The 18,398-nt window shown below is 45.7% G+C and overlaps 1 protein-coding gene across 1 annotated transcript in view; it reads left to right on the top strand.

Moving 5' to 3' along the window:
- The window catches only part of mllt3 (MLLT3 super elongation complex subunit), a gene marked incomplete at its 3' end in the record, with an annotated part of 127,820 nt that overhangs the window by 95,563 nt on the left and 13,859 nt on the right, over positions 1–18,398 (top strand). The window contains 7 exon segments of the mRNA XM_080742221.1: positions 9,652–9,727; positions 12,254–12,307; positions 15,395–15,495; positions 15,497–15,537; positions 16,956–17,055; positions 17,976–18,044; positions 18,272–18,343. Coding sequence (XP_080598347.1) covers positions 9,652–9,727; positions 12,254–12,307; positions 15,395–15,495; positions 15,497–15,537; positions 16,956–17,055; positions 17,976–18,044; positions 18,272–18,343 — 513 coding nt within the window.

Below are 18,398 nucleotides of genomic sequence, written 5' to 3'. Positions count from 1 at the left end.
CTCATCAACATGGATCTCCTCTTTTCTCACTTTCCCCTCTTCTAGCGCCACCATGAGGCCGGTTCTTGCGAAACACATTTATGGACACTGCTCCCACAATTTGTGCCCTACAATCACGCAAATCGGTATGTCTACACTCATGTCTTCAACATGGATCTTTCCAATATAGCGCCACCTTCAGGCCGATTTTTTAAAACACATTTTTGAACACTGCTCCTACAGTTTTTGCCATAAAATCACACAAATCGCTACACAGTATGTCTACACTCATCTCATCAACATGGATCGGTCCCATATAGCGCCACCATCAGGCCCATTTTTTTAACAAATGTTTTGACCTAAAATCACGCTGCGACCTGGCGGTCGCTTATCTCCCGATTAGGGAGTCTCGCTGGTTCACGTTTCGGGCTTGCGGATCTGTTACTTTAGATGCTTCTGTGTGACGCTGTAGTATGATCAAATAAAGGCGTTAAATTATGAAAAACACAAACAAATGTGAATATGGAGATAAGAGGTTTCTGCCTGTAAGTGTGTACGGTGAGTCATAGTCATTGTGCCAAAACAGGCCAGACCAGTGATATTATGGTCCTATTAAAGCAGACACCAAATTCCTTTCTGTCCGCAGCAAGAGATGAGCTAACAGGCTGGTGTGTGCGTCCTGCACTGACTGCCAATATTCACTAGTTCTGTAGAAATGTCTCCATGCTTATAAAGCCACGGTCTTTAAGGCATAAAGAGCTGCTAGGCAGGGAGAGAGATGGAAATATCCAGGGATAATGGCATTCCCTCCCAGGTCCATAATGACTGGATAATATTCCACTTGCTGTTCAGCATAACATGGCTCTAAAGAGGAGGATACGGCCATTCAGAGCTATTTTAAACTGCTGCTGCTACTGTATGCATGTATGATGAATTGTAAATGGTGCAAATACATCCAGAAGCGCTTTACAATGTATGTGCCTTACATTCACACCCGTTCACACAGAGGAAAACCTTGCAAGGCACCAACCTGCTCATCGGGAGCATGCAGTTAGGGGTTTCAGTGTCTTTGTGTAACGGAGGTCAATGTAACGGAGGTGATCCGAGGTGATCCGAACCTCCCCACCCCAATATCCAATATATAGAAAGTCCAATATCTTAACCATCACTCCAAAGGGACATCCCTATGGAACGAGAGCAGATACTAGACTTTTGAGGCTTCAGGCTGGGGCTGCGACTCATCACACTGTGCGACCCACCACACTTGCTCAAGGACACTTTGACACCAGAGCATGTGAGCAGAGTGGAGCGGGAACGAAAGCCGCCCCGCGCTCCAGAGGGCTCTTGTCCCGGTCGCTCGTCACTCTGGTCGGCCACCGGGCCGCTCCACTCCGCGCCGCTCCGTCGCTCACCTTGATTTGCAGCATTGTGTCGCTCCTCGCTCGCTCCACGCTCCGCTCAGGGTTGTCAGCAGCCAAAATAAAAAATGTATTTTACTACCATGTCCGAAACACTTTCTCCTTTGCTTTGTCACAAGTGTTCCCAACACAAATGCCTGCTGTAATGTGAGCCTTTGATGGAGAGCTGCCTTCAATATTACAAAAAGGCATTGTATTTTATAATAAGACGGGCAATATTAAATCCAGTTGGTTATTGATTAATCACCACATTGGAGAAGGTGGCGACTTGTGGCGTGTGTTTTTCATCAGTCTCACTTGCTTTTCAAATCGTATCCTTTGACTGTCAGGCTGGACTAGACCGCTCTACCTCCTGAGCCACTGCCGACCTGTATGGTGTAGTACTGTAAAGCCCCTTTTACACTGACATGGCCCAACACCACACCACTCCACACCGCCCACTTGTGCCAGGTTTTCCGCTACAGGGACCTGGGTAGAGTGGTGTGAAAGTGGTACTAAACGTGGTAAAAAAAGTATCCAATATAGAGTAGGTCTTAGCTAGGCCAAACGGGGCCAAACCACTTCATAATGACTGATCTTTTCATTTAGACCACCAGGATATAGTTGTAATACATGATAATAGATTCTATTGTGTTATAATCACTGTTATAATCTATTACAGTGTATTATAGTTATCATAGTAATACATTAATACTTTATAGTGTATTATAATCACGGTTATAATCCATTATAGTGTCATTATAATTAGGATAGTTGTAATACAAATGTATATTGTATTATAATTGCAGTTAAAAGGGTCAATTTGTTTCTTACCGATAGGGGTACTTTTGTGTAATGGAAAATGTAGATGTAAACGTGTAGTGTGCTGCAGTCGAAAAGGGGCTTAACGCTTAAAGGGGCACTCCACCACTTTTCAACCTATGTTCATATAATTGGTCCTCACTCAAAAATACCTTTTTTCTTTTTTTTTTCTCAGAGGAGGGCTGTGGGCAGGTCAGAAACCCATCGTCTTGTGACATCATCGATTGCCAATCCAGCTTATAGAAACTGCAGGCTTTCTATTCCTGAAAAGTTGCAATTTTAAAGTGGAAGCCATTGTTCTCGCGATAATAAAAATAAAAATATATTTTTTTTAAATATTGATTAAATTCTTTTTTTGGAAAATGATGATGTCACAAGACGATGGATTCTGAACAGCTTCCCACAGCTCTCCTAGGAGACTTGGACTGAGTAGATTCTTTTTTTAAATATTTTATCATGAACATTAGTGAGGACCTATCCACAATTTTCCTCGGGAGTTTACTGGAGACTATCAGGACCAAACTTCCGGGTTTAACAGCAGACATACAAGCTCACGTCGCGTCGCAGATGCAACCCGTTGTGAGCTTGTAAATCGGCGGCGGAAGATCGATGCAGACGTCTGCGCAATGCACTATGGGGCTTAGGAAAATCGTGGATATATGAAGACTTGAAAAGTGGTGAACTACTCCTTTAAGTAAGCCTTGCAGAGCCATGATGCCCATAGGGCAGTCAGTAGCCCGTCTCCTGATTGTGTAGCGTGAGGCAGCTTGTACGCCCCCTGGACATGACGCTATAGTATGTCGCAAGGAAGTGATTTATTATTTCGTAGTTAAAAAAAAGGGATCTTTTCTTATGACCCATAAAAATGGCTCCGCGACCCAAACATGGCCCGCTTGGCTCAACACTGGTTTAAGAGTGTCATAGTCTCACAGCTTTACACAATGTGAAATGTCAAGAAGGGGTCTAGTAGAAATGTTGATTGATAGGACTCTCTGTTGAGTTTGTGAAGGTGGTTTGAGTGGTGGTGGTGTTGAGTCAGACCCAGCTCAGCACAGCACAGCACAGCACACATGTCTGCAGTGATTTGAGCATGAATAGTTCAAGTTTAGCAGTTGGAGGCAATCTGTCTTCATCATGTTCTTGGACAGCTGGCAGAGCAGAGTGCAGAGGCAGCCAGCTGTGTGCACAGCTGTGTGGATTCTTCTGAGGCAAGCGGCCACTGGCCAGCTCAGCCCAGCTCAGCCCAATGTGACGGGGCGGCAGTGGCTCCAGGGTAGAGCTGCTGTATTGGAACACAGAGGATTCCCCAAGGGTTCCCAGTTCGATCCTTGAGCAAGACTCTAAACCCCTAGTTGCTCCCGGTGAGCAAGTTGGTGCCTTGCATGGTTTCCTCTGCCATCGGTGAATGTAATGAATGTGTGTGTGAATGGGTGAATGTAATGCACAAGCTCTGTAAAGCGCCTTGGATAAAGGCGCTATATAAATGCACCATTTACCATTTTATCTATAATTGTCCTATACTGGTCTTAGACTCTCTCCTCAAGCAGTTGCTGGTACTTGGATATAGAGCAGTGGTTCTCAACCTGTGGGTCGGGGACCCCCAGACATGATATTTTTGCGGGGTCCCCAGATGTCAGTGAAGTGACAATTCACGGACATTTTTTATATCTCAACCACAAACAAAGGATTTGATTGGTTGGAGTGCTCCTTGAGCTTGATTGGTTATTGTGCTCATTACGCGTTGATTGGTTCTTGTGCTGCTTGAGTGTTGATTGGTTCTTGTGCTCCGTAAGTGTCGATTGGTTCTGGTGTTCCTCTGTGTTGATTGGTTCTTGTGCTCGTTGATGTTAATTGATTTGCATGAGCAGTAATGAGGTACAGACAGAGGACTCTACATGTAATGTACCATGAAATATAAAAATGTTTCACCTATAATGACAAGTGGTTGAAAGTGGCTAAACATCGCTCAGCACAGCGAGTGCCGAAATCCTTTTGTGTGTGTGTGTGTGTGTGTGTGTGTGTGTGTGTGTGTGTGTGTGTGTGTGTGTGTGTGTGTGTGTGTGCGTGTGCGTGCGTGTGCGTACTAATTCACTAATTCCAAGGCCTCTGACCAGGCGGCAGAGAGACGGACAGACGGACACTAGACAAGGCAGTTTTATTCTTATAGCACATGTTCAACAACAAGGCAATTCAATGTGCTTTATACAGAACAACAAGCTTAAGGAAACACTTTTTATACAATGACATTAGGATGCGTGAAACAGTTAAACATTAACAGATACAGTTACAGTGTGATCGAAAGAAATGAAGAAAAGTAACTCAATCACATGCAGCGTCAAACAGAAAGGTCTTTAGACAGACAGACACAGAGAGAGAGAGAGAGGGAGAGGGAGAGAGATCAAAGACGGTGTGTTCACTCAGAGCACCCAGGGGTGTCTTCTTGCTGCTCCATTCATCCCGGCCCACCAGGACACATGCTGAACACTTGGCTCTCCTACACAACATGAAAAGCCTCGTCCCATTATTCACTCTGTGTGTGTGTGTGTGTGTGTGTGTGTGTGTGTGTGTGTGTGTGTGTGTGTGTGTGTGTGTGTGTGTGTGTGTGTGTGTGTGTGTGTGTGTGTGTGTGTGTGTGTGTGTGTGTGTGTGTGTGTGTGTGTGTGTGTGTGTGTGTGTGTGTGTGTGTGTGTGTGTGCGTGCTAGTGCAAGATTTAGTGTAGTCTGTACGGCAGAGCGTGTCTTGTCTGTGTCATCACATTTGTACTTGTAACTTCCTCCTAAATCAAACTCATTTGGTCCCACATACAATAAACAACAGCATCAACATGACAAAAACACAACATACTGCCTAAAAAATAATTTTAAGAATACTATACTAGTTTGAACCTAATTAAAGACCAACATACTTCTAACGTCTAATACCTGGACAATAGAATATCTAAAGCCTTATTTGAAGAGTTTGTGTAGTTGTGTTTTTAGTATGCCTCTGTTTTGGACAATGTGCATGTAGTCAAAAATAATTAATACTTTTTTGTACCGTTGTATTGTTGCAATAATAATAATTAAATGTTTTGGTGGCCACAAAATCCCAATAAGGCTCTCCTGGACTTGTCTCTTGGCACAGCAGTCAAGAGACAACAGACTCAGCAGCACACCACCGTTTTGGAAACCACTTTTCTTTAGAGGTTTCTGCTTCTAATCTGGCATCTTTTGTTGAACGCACGCACGCACGCACGCACGCACGCACGCACGCACGCACGCACGCACGCACGCACGCACGCACGCACGCACGCACACACACACACACACACACACACACACACACACACACACACACACACACACACACACACACCTGCCAAGCAGCGTGTGATTAATTTGACCAGCGCTGTGTTTAGCAGAATGCCCATCATCCTTATCTTGTGGAAAACATTTTAGACCCTGGGTCTCCTGAATCTCTGCTCTGTGCTGCAGGCTGCTGGGGGAGGGGAGAAAATAATGTTCACACTCTCAAAGCATATCTGTGCTCATAATGGAGATTATAATTAACAATATATGCCCAAAACAATGAGGAAAAACTAAATGATGTTGTGTATATTGATTGCGACCGTAAGGTCGCAGTTTAGTTTGCGACCGTCAGGGAGCAGTTTACTATGAAAACCTCCACCGGCCGTCCGTCCGTCGGTCGGTCGGTCACACGTCACACGTCACACCTTTGCCCTGCTCATATCTCCGCATCAGTATATAGGGCTTGTTTGTTTATTGTATGACATCACGCCACATCATCAGCTGTGGACTCTGTGATGTCATCGTATCGCATCAGTATATAGGGCTTGTTTGTTTATTGTATGACATCACGCCACATCATCAGCTGTGGACTCTGTGATGTCATCGTATCTCCATATATGGCCATCTCCGTATATGGAGATATAAGTCGTCCATGCCCAAGTATGGGCTGGTGAGGTCAGACTTTGTGTGATGCGTAGGTTATCTCCATATATGGAGATTCAACATTCCAGGTGTAACTATGGCTACCCGTATGACGTGAGAGGTGGAGGTTGTGATATTTGTGGAGATAAGCGACCAACGGTCGCTTATCTCCCGATTAGGGAGTCTTACTGGTATGAAAACCTCCACCGGCCGTCCGTCCGTCCGTCCGTCCGTCACACACGTCACACCTTTGCCCTGCTCAATGTATACGTGTAACGCCTGATACTGAGGTGATGTGTCACTGTGACATCACAGATACTGAGGTGATGTGTCACTGTGACATCACAGGTGAGATCGCAGTGATGTCAGATACTCAGAGCAGGGATCTCCATATTTAGGCATAAACAGGTGACATCACAGTGATGTCAGATACTCAGAGCAGGTATCTCCATATATGGGCATAAAATGGATTCTGTTAGGGATCTCCATACTGTATATGGGCATAAAAGGGATTAGTGATGTCAGATACTCAGAGCAGGGATCTCCATATATGGGCATAAAAGGGATTCAGATGGAGATTCAACTTCAATGAGTAACAATGGCAAACTGTCAACTGCCCGTATGTCTTGATAATTGGTAAAACAAACTTTTGGCCTATTTGTGGCTTATCATCACATCCAACCATCTTAAGATACTCAGCTAGTGGGGAATGCTCTCTTCCCTGGTGAGAATTGCCCCTTTATATAGGGCTTGTTTGTGTATTGTATGACATCACGCCACATCATCAGCTGTGGACTCTGTGATGTCATCGTATCTCCATATATGGCCATCTCCGTATATGGAGATATAAGTCGTCCATGCCCAGGTATGGGCTGGTGAGGTCAGACTTTGTGTGATGGGTAGGTTATCTCCATATATGGAGATTCAACATTCCAGGTGTAACTATGGCTGCCCGTATGACGTGAGAGGTGGAGGCTGTGATATTTGTGGAGATAAGCGACCAACGGTCGCTTATCTCCCGATTAGGGAGTCTTACTGGTGTTAAAAGACACTAAAAGTAGTAAGTGATATTTTGTATGGATTAGATCTATTATAGATCTACGTTCTGATAGCGATCTTTTGTGTGTGTTTGTTCAGTAACAAGGGTGTCCATGTCTCTCCAGCTCTTGTAAACCGAAAATATAAAATGTCCTGGTCAGGAATACTAATTTTATCCAATCAGGATAGAGAACTCACACAGACAGGATACAGGATATAAACAAGTGAAATTGAAAGTGATGACAGAATTGGAACTGGAACACAAAAATTAAGCCAGTGTTTCTCAAACTTTTACATTTCAAGGTCTCCCCTTAACTCTTGACAGTGTACAAATGGAACCAAATGGACCCTGACGGGTCCATTTGGTTCCATTTGTACACTGTCAGAGTTACAGACTTGTGTGGGTCCATTTAGACCTCCCTAAAGGAACCCACAGAATCCACTTTGAGAAACACTGAACGGAGCTGATAAATGGGTACTCTCTCTTGGTGGAATGACATTTGCAACCCACCTGAAAATGTATTGTCTGTTTATTTAAAGGTGATACACCATGAATTTTCACTTTTCCTATTTTAAAACCTTTTTTTGGGGTCCCACTAGCACCTTCTATCCTCACAAAGTCCCCTTTCTGACCATTGTGTCTTTCTCTGTTTTTGGGAAGGCTGAGGTTAAAAGCTTTCCACGGGTTCTCAGAACAGGCTTTTTTTTTTCTTTTTCTTTTCTTTGCGCAGTTCAGGCCTGGTACTGTAGCTGAAAATGCTCTGAGAGCCATTCAAAAATGACAGGAGTGGTAATTTAGCCTCAAACCTTTTGAAAAACGTTTTTGGGACATAAGCAATATGACATAAATACTTTTTAAATGCATGGTGTATCACCTTTAAAGAGCTGGAGAGACGGTGAGAGCCTTGTTACTGAACAAACACTTGATAGCAACGATTAGAACATAGAGCTTTAAACCTCTTAACAAAAACTACTTTTTGTTTTAACCATAAAATACCATATAAGCCAAAAATAATCAGGACGATCATTTTGGCCATAATTGTGCCACGATCCTAACAGCACCCGAGCTGAGTCTCCTTCTGAGGGTTGCCTGTCGGAGAAAGGAACGTAAACAAATTAATTACGATTAACTTTAATGGGCCGTTTTTCGGGGGGCCCGTTTCCAGATGGCCTTAATACCTCAAAGACATGTGCCAGAGGTGTTCCCTCTGTTTTATGGAAACACCCAGAGCAGGTGTTCCCAAACCTTTTTTAGGCAGCGACCCTCCCCCCAAAAAATAATCATATTTCAACTAAGGACCCCCCGCACCCTGACAAGCACTTGGAATTGTAGGAGTTGAGGAATTACATTTGGCTCGGCTCGGTTCCACAGATAAACATTGGGGAAAATAGATGATCTTCATGCTCACGATGCCTCGCAATGCAAAGCGTTGAGCATATAGATCGGCTATTCTCACTATACTGTAATCATTTCTGTTTTGAATTGTACACTGTTATGCCACTTATGGTACAGAGTGTTAGAGTGTTTACGGTACTGCCCAGCTGGTATTGCGCTGTGCGCGGGCTTTCCCAGTCAGTCTATTGCAGGGGTCTTCAACAGGGGGTCCGGGACCCCTAGGGGGTACTCAGAGTTACTATAGGGGGTCCTCCAAATCTTTGAGTGATAGAAACCTTTTTTATATTAACCACTTGAATGAACCCTAGTCTCCATATTCTGAGAACCTTTGCCAAAAATAGCCGATCGGCTATTTGGCTATTTTCAGCAAAGAGGTTTGGTGTAGGGGGGGAAAAGAGCTGACTAAGGACAGAGTGAAAGGTCAAGTTCGTGAAGTATTGACGTTTCAAGTGGTTAAATATCTGAAAACACAAATTGACATGAAACTAAAATATACTGATGATCGTGCTGTCAAACCATGAAACCGTATGGAATCTATGAACTTGTGGGGGTCCCTGCTTCATCTCTCTCTCAACTAAGGGGTCCTTGGACTGAAAATGTTGAAGACCCATGCTATTATGTGTATGACAGTGGCCGCAGTGTTGTTATTTTTGCATGAAGTTACATTATACTCAGTAGAATATATTAATACCAAGAAGAAGGTTGTCGTTATTGACTTATCAATATTTGTCAATTTCTTAGGCCAGAGAGTCGATTAAATCAAATCAATCGGTCGATATGTATTATTTACTTATTACTTATTTACTGTGTATGAACAAAATCATTTCAGATTTTCAAGATGAGTGACAATAGCCAGTATGCGAAGACGTGATTTAAACTTCTTTGTCAAAAAGACCAAGGCCGTTTTAACCTTAACCGTTAAGGTTAAAGGTCAAAGTTGACCTACTGGGGTCAGTCAACCAAGGTGTTGCACAGACAGGTCATGTTGGTGCCTGCAGGCAGAGGGTCTGCACCCCTGGGTGTCTTATTTCTCTACTCTTACTAAATCCGCTCCTGTGTTTGTGTGTGTGTCCTCCTCTCCTCTCCCAGTCGGAGCAGCCCAGTCCAGCCAGCTCCAGCACTAGCTCCAGTTCAGGCTTTGCTCCCAACCATCACAAACGGCAAGGTAATTATACTGGCGCGCGCATAGCTTGCACACACACACACACACACACACACACACACACACACACACACACACACACACAGAGGAAAATATTGTTATTTTTACTCCACTACAATGATTGTTTCATTTGTCTCTAGGTTATTTCCTTAAAAAGTTAAGCTCTTTTCAGTTGCTTCCAATCTGGGGTTTGGGGCCAGGATATGTGTGTAAGGAAGCGTTAAAAATGAACCCCCATGTAGACATTATTTCAGCCTGTTACCTGGCAGAATATTAAAATATACATCCTATGCGCGTGGACCCCCCTTTTCCTGCTATGTCCTCCCGGTGGGGGCTCCTCACTGACAGCTGTGCCAGTAGGGTACAACAGTACGTCCTCCCGGTGGGGGCTCCTCACTGACAGGTGAGCCAGTAGGGTACAACAGGAGTTAATTAGCATAACGACTAAATTGGGAGAAATCTAGAAACGAGGTCAGCCTCGCCCACGTCTCCTCAGCTGTCCACTCGCCTCTCGTTGAGAATGAATGAGTAGGACAGTCATTACTGTAGCTGCCCTTGTGAACAGACCTTAAATGAAGTGATCTCTCGTTGAGAATGAATGAGTAGGAGAGTCATTACTGTAGCTGCCCTTGTGAAGAGACCTTAAATGAAGTGATCTCTCAGCAGAGAGTCCGGTGTAGCAGATGGCCTCTCCTCATCACCCTCTCACCCATCCATCTAGCGTAGCGCCGGGGAGTCGAAGGCATGTCAGGATGCAGTCACAATGCATCTGCACGCAGGCTGCAGCACACTGGGTGTGTGTGTGTGTGTGTGTGTGTGCGTGCGTACTCCCAAACCACACATGCCTTATGCCAGGGTTCTTCAACGTTTTCAGGCCAAGGAACCCTAGACTCGTTTGACAGCATTGTCATCATGTTGGAGTACTGTGTATTTTCAGATATTTAATAACTTGAACCGTCAAATACTTAGTCTGCTCTTCTTTTCCCTCTACAAACCTCTTTGCCAAGCTTGTAAATCGGCTATTTTTGGATAATGTTCCACTCAGAATAGGGATGCTAGGGTTCAAATGGTTAATGTAAAAAACATGATCATATCACACAGATTTGGTGGCCCCCCTGTAGTAACTCTGAGGACCCCCTAGGGGTCCCGGACCCCCTGTTGAAGACCCCTGCCTTACGCAATGTTCTGTTTTTTTGTTTTTTTGTGTCACGCAAAGGTACTAAGGTAAAATCTCCAGCAACAATAAAAAAGGAATGGTTTTGGTCATACAAGGTTTCCACCAGCATTATATATATACGTGTACATTGTCAGGTGTGTACAGGAGCTTTCCACTGCACTGTCCAAGCATTCAACATCTATCATGTACGATGCATCAAACATGTTCATGTTTATAGGCTTTAGGTTTGGCACGGGGCACCACTATTGATGATTTTACAGGACACATCCAAGCGGAAGCCATGTCAGCGGAAAGACGTTCTTAAGCACACTTATAGCGATCAAATGTGATGACTGATGATATATATGATCTATATCTGAACATGTAGACTGACTCCAGACCCTGATAGGTATGGAGATAGGAGAGAGTGGCAGCAAGACTTGTGAACTGTTGTGATAAAAGAAGAGAAAGATAGAATGGAACACAACCACTAAGGCAGAGGTCTTCAACGTTTTCAGGCCAGGGACCCCTTAGTTGAGAGAGAGATGAAGCAGGGACCCCCCACAACCTTTTCATAGATTCCATATAGTTTCATGGCTTGACAGCACGATCATCAGTGTGTTTTGGATTCATGTACATTTTCATGTATTTAACCACTTGAAACGTCAATACTTAATAAACTTGACATTTCACTCTGTACTCTTTTCCCCCTCTACACCAAACCTCTTTACCAAAAATAGCTGATCTACAAGCTCACAATGCCTCGCAGCGTGAGGCGTTTTGAGCTTGTAGATCTGCTATTTTTGGCTAAAGTTCTCAGAATATGGACACTAGGGTTCAAGTGGTTAATATAAAAAAAGGAGAAAAGAATGTTTCTATTACTCAAAGATTTTGAGGACCCCTTGTAGTAACTCAGAGGACCCCCTGTTGAAGACCCTTGCCCTAAGGACTACAAACCACTGAGTGACCTCTAGACAACTGCACATATAAACAGAGCTGCTACCTTTTTTAAAAGCATTTTTTTGTATAACTCATTGTGAGGAACAATGCAGATTTTTGTCCCAAAGCGACTGTACAGGATTGCTGTTATTTGTTCCAAAGATATGTCATATACAGGTATATACCCTGTATATATGATATGTAGGCTACATAACTACAAAATGTGACATAGCTCTGTCTACACAATGCTGTACCCCCTCCAACTGTATATACGTTCCCCACTTCTCGCCTATCCAACAGTGTCCGAGCCCAGAAATAAGGGAATAGGTGATGTTGTCCTCGCCGTAATGGTGGTGTCTTGTGGTGAGAGTGACCTCTGTACGTGTGTGTGTGTGTGTGTGTGTGTTTCTTGTATTTGTTGTGTGTGAATGCAGTGATGGACTTCGTCATCAGGAAAAGGGTGGCTGTCCCTGCCACCGCACACACAGGTAAACCCCCCCCCCCCCCCCCACTCAAGACCCCATCCCCACTTTCCCCCCAATAATACCGGGGGCCGGTCTGAACCCCTACCTGAATCCTGCTTGTTCCCCGCTCCGCACCGAAGCCCCCTCCTTACCCCCAGTCACATCTGCATGGAGTACATTGACACTCAACCTCGACTTTAATTCTATTAACACATATGGTGCCAACCCCTAGTTTCCCGAGTTTGTATTGGTACTAGTGCTGTGCCAACCCCGAGTTTCCCGAGTTTGGGCCGTTTTTGAAAAAAAAAAAAAAAAAAAAAATTTCAAAGATTTTTTTTTCAAAAAATTTTTTTGGACCTCCAGAAATGTATTGGGCATGATCGCGATCGCGAAATTGCATGTTTAACCCCCATACCAACCCATTCTTTCAAACATGGCAGCCATGTTTGTTTACATCTGAAGAAAACATAATGGCTGATAAATCATGAATGCCTGAACGGATTTCCAAGCGGATTTTTTTGTTTGAAAGCTGTGAACAGCATCTACACACGTGGTGCATCATCTAGGCATGGGCGTGCACTTTTTACACACTTGCACAATTACATGGAAGTCTATGGTAACCATGGCAACGCGAGACATTGAAGAGAAAAAATCATTGCAACATAAGTGTTAACTCATTTTGTGCCCGCGATTTTCGGTCGCAATGATGTCCAGAGTGCCTCACGCAGGCTCCATCCGCTTGCACTCTCTTATTTTGAAAGCCAGAAGTGCCACAGCGTGATCACTTCCGGTCTGACGTCATCGGGTCGTGCGCCGGAACCGATCATTGTTTACGTGGTGCCATGCTGGATTGCAATGGAGCGTTTATACATGTGTTATATAAGCGAGCATCTGCCTCCATCTTCGCTTCTAAAGTGTTGTTTTGAGATAATGGACATTAAAGATGAGATCGGCCGTCCACCTCAATGTTATGGGATGACTATTGTGTGCTCGTGGAGCCGTGATGATGACAAATCAGCGCGGATTTTCGTCTCCGGACATCCGGCCATTCTACTCGGTAATGTACTCAACGTTACAGTAATTTATTACTTTTTGCGCGACATCACGCATTCGGCACTGTAAGTACTCTAGTACTTATTGCGTGACATCACGCAAACGGCACTAGATGAGTTAAGACTCAACTTGAACTTTTACACAATTTGAGGGCTTTGCACGCAGGACCGTTGTGTTTTTTCTCTGTTTGCTGCATGATTAAAACGCATTGGATTTGGTGTGCAAGGCTGTGTGGAATCCACACTGCAGATCCGGAAAGGAGTCATAAAAGGAGTTTTTACCGCATGCGACAAGACGCACGAATCGAACTGGGTTCGATCGGGGAAAAATAGCGCACTGCCACCTGCCACATGGCAAATTCGGAGCCGGTGTGCATGAGGTCATAGAGAATCATTGTTCACTTCTCCACCCAGTTCCTTTCTACCGTCCCGGGGGAATTATACCGGGAAACTTTCGTCCACAAGCACGATTCCTCTGACCGCCGCTGCTTGGAAGCGCCGTCTTGTCACACGGACATCTGACCAGTTCACTGGTGGGCGAAGCCAGCCACAACGCAGCATGGTGCCGCTAGGCCACAGGGCCGCTCAGCCCTCACCGACCACAACATGGCATGGCTGCTCTGTGCATGATGGCCACTTGATGTCCTTGTTGTTGTTGTTGTTTATGGTTAATTAGAAACTGATTGTGTTCTCCCCTCATCTCCACACTCTATTGTGCCTCTCTCTCTCTCTCTCTCTCTCCCACCCGCTCTTATTTCTCTCTTTCTGTCGCTCCTCTCATTCTCTCCTCTGTCTCCCTCTCTCTCCCTCTCTCTCTGTGTCTCTCATATAACCCAGTGTTGGGTCCTCTGCAGACCATAATCCCAGACTCTCTCTCTCTCTCTCTGTCTCTCTCATATAACCCAGTGCTGGGTCCTCTCCAGACCATAATCCCAGACTCTCTCTCTCTCTCATATAACCCAGTGCTGGGTCCTCTCCAGACCATAATCCCAGACTCTCTCTCTCTCTCTCTCTCTCTCTCTCTCTCTCTCTCGCTCTCGCTCTCGCTCTCTCTCTCTCTCTCTCTCTCTCTCTCTCGCTCTCGCTCTCGCTCTCGCTCTCTCTCTCTCTCTCTCTCTCATATAACCCAGTGCTGGGTCCTCTCCAGACCATAATCCCAGACTCTCTCTCTCTCTCATATAACCCAGTGCTGGTCCTCTCCAGACCATAATCCCAGACTCTCTCTCTCTCTCTCTCTCTCTCTCTCTCTCTCTCGCTCTCGCTCTCGCTCTCTCTCTCTCTCTCTCTCTCTCTCTCTCGCTCTCGCTCTCGCTCTCGCTCTCTCTCTCTCTCTCTCTCTCATATAACCCAGTGCTGGGTCCTCTCCAGACCATAATCCCAGACTCTCTCTCTCTCTCTCTCTCGCTCTCGCTCTCGCTCTCTCTCTCTCTCTCTCTCTCTCTCTCTCGCTCTCGCTCTCGCTCTCGCTCTCCTCTCTCTCTCTCTCTCTCTCATATAACCCAGTGCTGGGTCCTCTCCAGACCATAATCCCAGACTCTCTCTCTCTCTCTCTCTCGCTCTCGCTCTCGCTCTCTCTCTCTCTCTCTCTCTCTCTCTCTCGCTCTCGCTCTCGGCTCTCGCTCTCTCTCTCTCTCTCTCTCTCATATAACCCAGTGCTGGGTCCTCTCCAGACCATAATCCCAGACTCTCTCTCTCTCTCGCTCTCGCTCTCGCCCTCTCTCTCTCTCTCTCTCTCTCTCTCTCTCTCTCTCTCTCTCTCTCATATAACCCAGTGCTGGGTCCTCTGCAGACCATAATCCCAGACTCTCTCTCTCTCATATAACCCAGTGCTGGGTCCTCTCCAGACCATAATCCCAGACCTCTCTCTCTCATATAACCCAGTGCTGGGTCCTCTCCAGACCATAATCCCAGACCACCTCTCTCTCTCTCTCTCTCGCTCTCGCTCTCGCTCTCTCTCTCTCTCTCTCTCTCTCTCTCTCTCTCTCTCTCTCTCATATAACCCAGTGCTGGGTCCTCTCCAGACCATAATCCCAGACTCTCTCTCTCTCATATAACCCAGTGCTGGGTCCTCTCCAGACCATAATCCCAGACCTGCACTCTGAGGACCAGGAGGAGGACTCTGATGAGGACGAGGACAACGACATGGAGTCTGACGTGGGATCAGAGGACGGTGCACGCGCACCTGACGCACCGCCAGCGCAGGTCAGCAGCACGCCACTAAACACTGGGGGGGGTGAAATGCTTTTAAGAGTCGTCATAGAGTAGAATAAAGCCTTATTTTGCCGACACACAGAACGCACCATGTGGCCAGGATGTAAAAAAAGACTTGTCTATAAGTCTTAAGGCCTCTCCATACTTCGACAGAACCGAACTTTTCGGTTGAAAAATAAACTTTTTTATTTGTTATCTTTTCCGGAAAAAAAAGCGTCGGATGTTCATACTTCGCTCCTGTTCGGAGGGTTGGCACGTTGGAAGTTGGAAGCGGTGGCACGTATTGTGGAGGTTATGGAGGAGGAGGAAATGTTAGGAGGCAGAGGAGGAGGAGGATTTTGCCCTGCTTTGTGCGGCTGAGGAGGAGGCGAGCACATCTAGCCGTCGGTGGTATGTCCGCCCGTTAAATACGACAATGCCCCAGGATGGCCTGTATCAGACTCTCGTTCAGGGACCATGGACGAGGAGAAACATTTTGAAATAATGAGAATGTCTGCCAGTCGTTTTGACGACCTTCTGCGTCGTGTCGCGCCGCTCATTGAGCATGCACCGACACACAGTATAGTAGTTTTCGCGGGTTGCAAAGCAAAAACAAAAGCAATGTACAGTAGCCTCGCGTCACCAGGCTTTCCAATGTACAGTAGCTGGGGGGGTCGGAGACACACGTGATCCAACCGACCAATCACGTTTGCCGTTTCACCCGAACCTGATTTCGGCGAGTGACAACATATCGTTGTGCAAATTTCAGAACTATTGTTCGGAGAAAAAGCATTCCAGAACTTTCGAGGAATTACATTTTATAGTTGAAAAGGACCTTTTGACCGAAAACGGCGGTTTCGGTCAAAGTATGGACAGGCCTTTAGTTATGGTCCGTTGAAAAAAGCTTGTTTTGACCAAAAAACGCAAACCAGGAAAATAATCTGAGCTACTGTAGATGGATTTTCTTTCTGAATCGGATAACATTGGAGCGGACGAGCGGATCACGTCATTTCCGGTTGAATTGGTCTCCTTGCAACCTAGGACGCTCCTTAGGGTGGCCCTGAGCCTACACTAGCGCCATCACTGTAAACACCAATTGACGGACTCGTCTGTGGTTGTGAAGCGGATTGGATTTGAATTGCAGTAAATGTGTTGACACTGAGACACCCGCATTGTTTAGGAGCCCACTCTCCCAGTTGTCCTCTCGACTGCTGTATTGTGTCATCCACCAAGTTTAATCTTCTGTCATATCACATCTACGCTCCATACTGTAGGGTCTGTCTGAGTGTTTAATGTTCTATTATATCACATCTATGCTCCATACTGTAGTGTCAGTCTGAGTGTTTAATGTTCTATTATATCACATCTATGTTCCATATTGTAGGGTCTGTCTGAGTGTTTAATGTTCATATCATATTTATGTGATCCAGGGTCAGTCTGAGTGACGGCAGTGAGAGTGAGAACAGCTCGTCTCCTTCACCTCCCTCTAGAAACGAAGCCCCGTCACACCTGAAGACCTCCAACAACCAGGTAGAAACACTGAATAACCCTAACACTAACCCTAACCATAACCCTAACACACCTGAAGACCTCCAACAACCAGGTAGAAACACTGCTTAACTCTAACTCTAACCCACCAGCAACAACCAGGTAGGAAGATGCCTGCAATTCATGCAGGCATCATTCCCCAATGCATGTCTCTCTCTGCTGTCTCATGCATTGGGGGACGTCTCTCTCTGCTGTCTCATGTCCCCCAATGTGTCTCTCTGCTGTCTCGTGTCCCCCAATGTGTCTCTCTGCTGTCTCATGTCCCCCAATGCATGTCTCTCTCTGCTGTCTCATGTCCCCCAATGTGTCTCTCTGCTGTCTCATGTCCCCCAACGCGTCTCTCTGCTGTCTCATGTCCCCCAATGTGTCTCTCTGCTGTCTCATGTCCCCCAACGCGTCTCTCTCTGCTGTCTCATGTCCCCCAATGTGTCTCTCTGCTGTCTCATGTCCCCCAATGTGTCTCTCTGCTGTCTCATGTCCCCCAATGTGTCTCTCTGCTGTCTCATGTCCCCCAATGTGTCTCTCTACTGTCTCATGTCCCCCAACGCGTCTCTCTCTGCTGTGTCATGTCCCCCAATGTGTCTCTCTGCTGTCTCATGTCCCCCAATGTGTCTCTCTGCTGTCTCATGTCCCCCAATGTGTCTCTCTGCTGTCTCATGTCCCCCAATGTGTCTCTCTGCTGTCTCATGTCCCCCAATGTGTCTCTCTGCTGTCTCATGTCCTCCAATGTGTCTCTCTACTGTCCCACGTCCCCGAATGTGTCTCTCTACTGTCTCATGTCCCCCAATGTGTCTCTCTGCTGTCTCATGTCCCCCAATGTGTCTCTCTACTGTCTCATGTCCCCGAATGTGTCTCTCTGCTGTCTCATGTCCCCCAACGCGTCTCTCTCTGCTGTCTCACAGATCCTGGAGGTGAAGAGCCCATCGAAGCAGACCAAGCAAGACAAGAACAAGAATCTAGAATGTGACAAGGTACGCATGGAGTTGTGGAGGTGTTGCATACAGGCTCTATACTGTAACTGGTTGGAGGTGGTGTTTAAAGAAATATATAATTGTTAACCAAAAAAGATATAATTGAAATATATCACCTAAGATCTAAGTGGTTATGAGACTTTCTTTTTCTTCTGTTAATAATTGTTCTTTGTACTGTTGAAGTTGATGAGAGAGAATAGTTTTCTGATATGTCGATATGGTTCTAGGCTTACCTTGACGAGCTGGTGGAACTCCATAGGAGGCTGATGACACTCCGAGAAGGACACATACTGCAACAGGTTGGTAATGACACATATTATTGTGTAACAGGTTGTGATGACACTGAGACAGGGA

This window comes from Nannobrachium achirus (assembly GCF_963921795.1).
Source record: "Nannobrachium achirus genome assembly, chromosome: 14".
NCBI lineage: Eukaryota > Metazoa > Chordata > Actinopteri > Myctophiformes > Myctophidae > Nannobrachium > Nannobrachium achirus.
The sequence above is the reverse complement of the archived record's forward strand: the minus strand, read 5'-3'. Positions and strand labels throughout refer to the sequence as shown.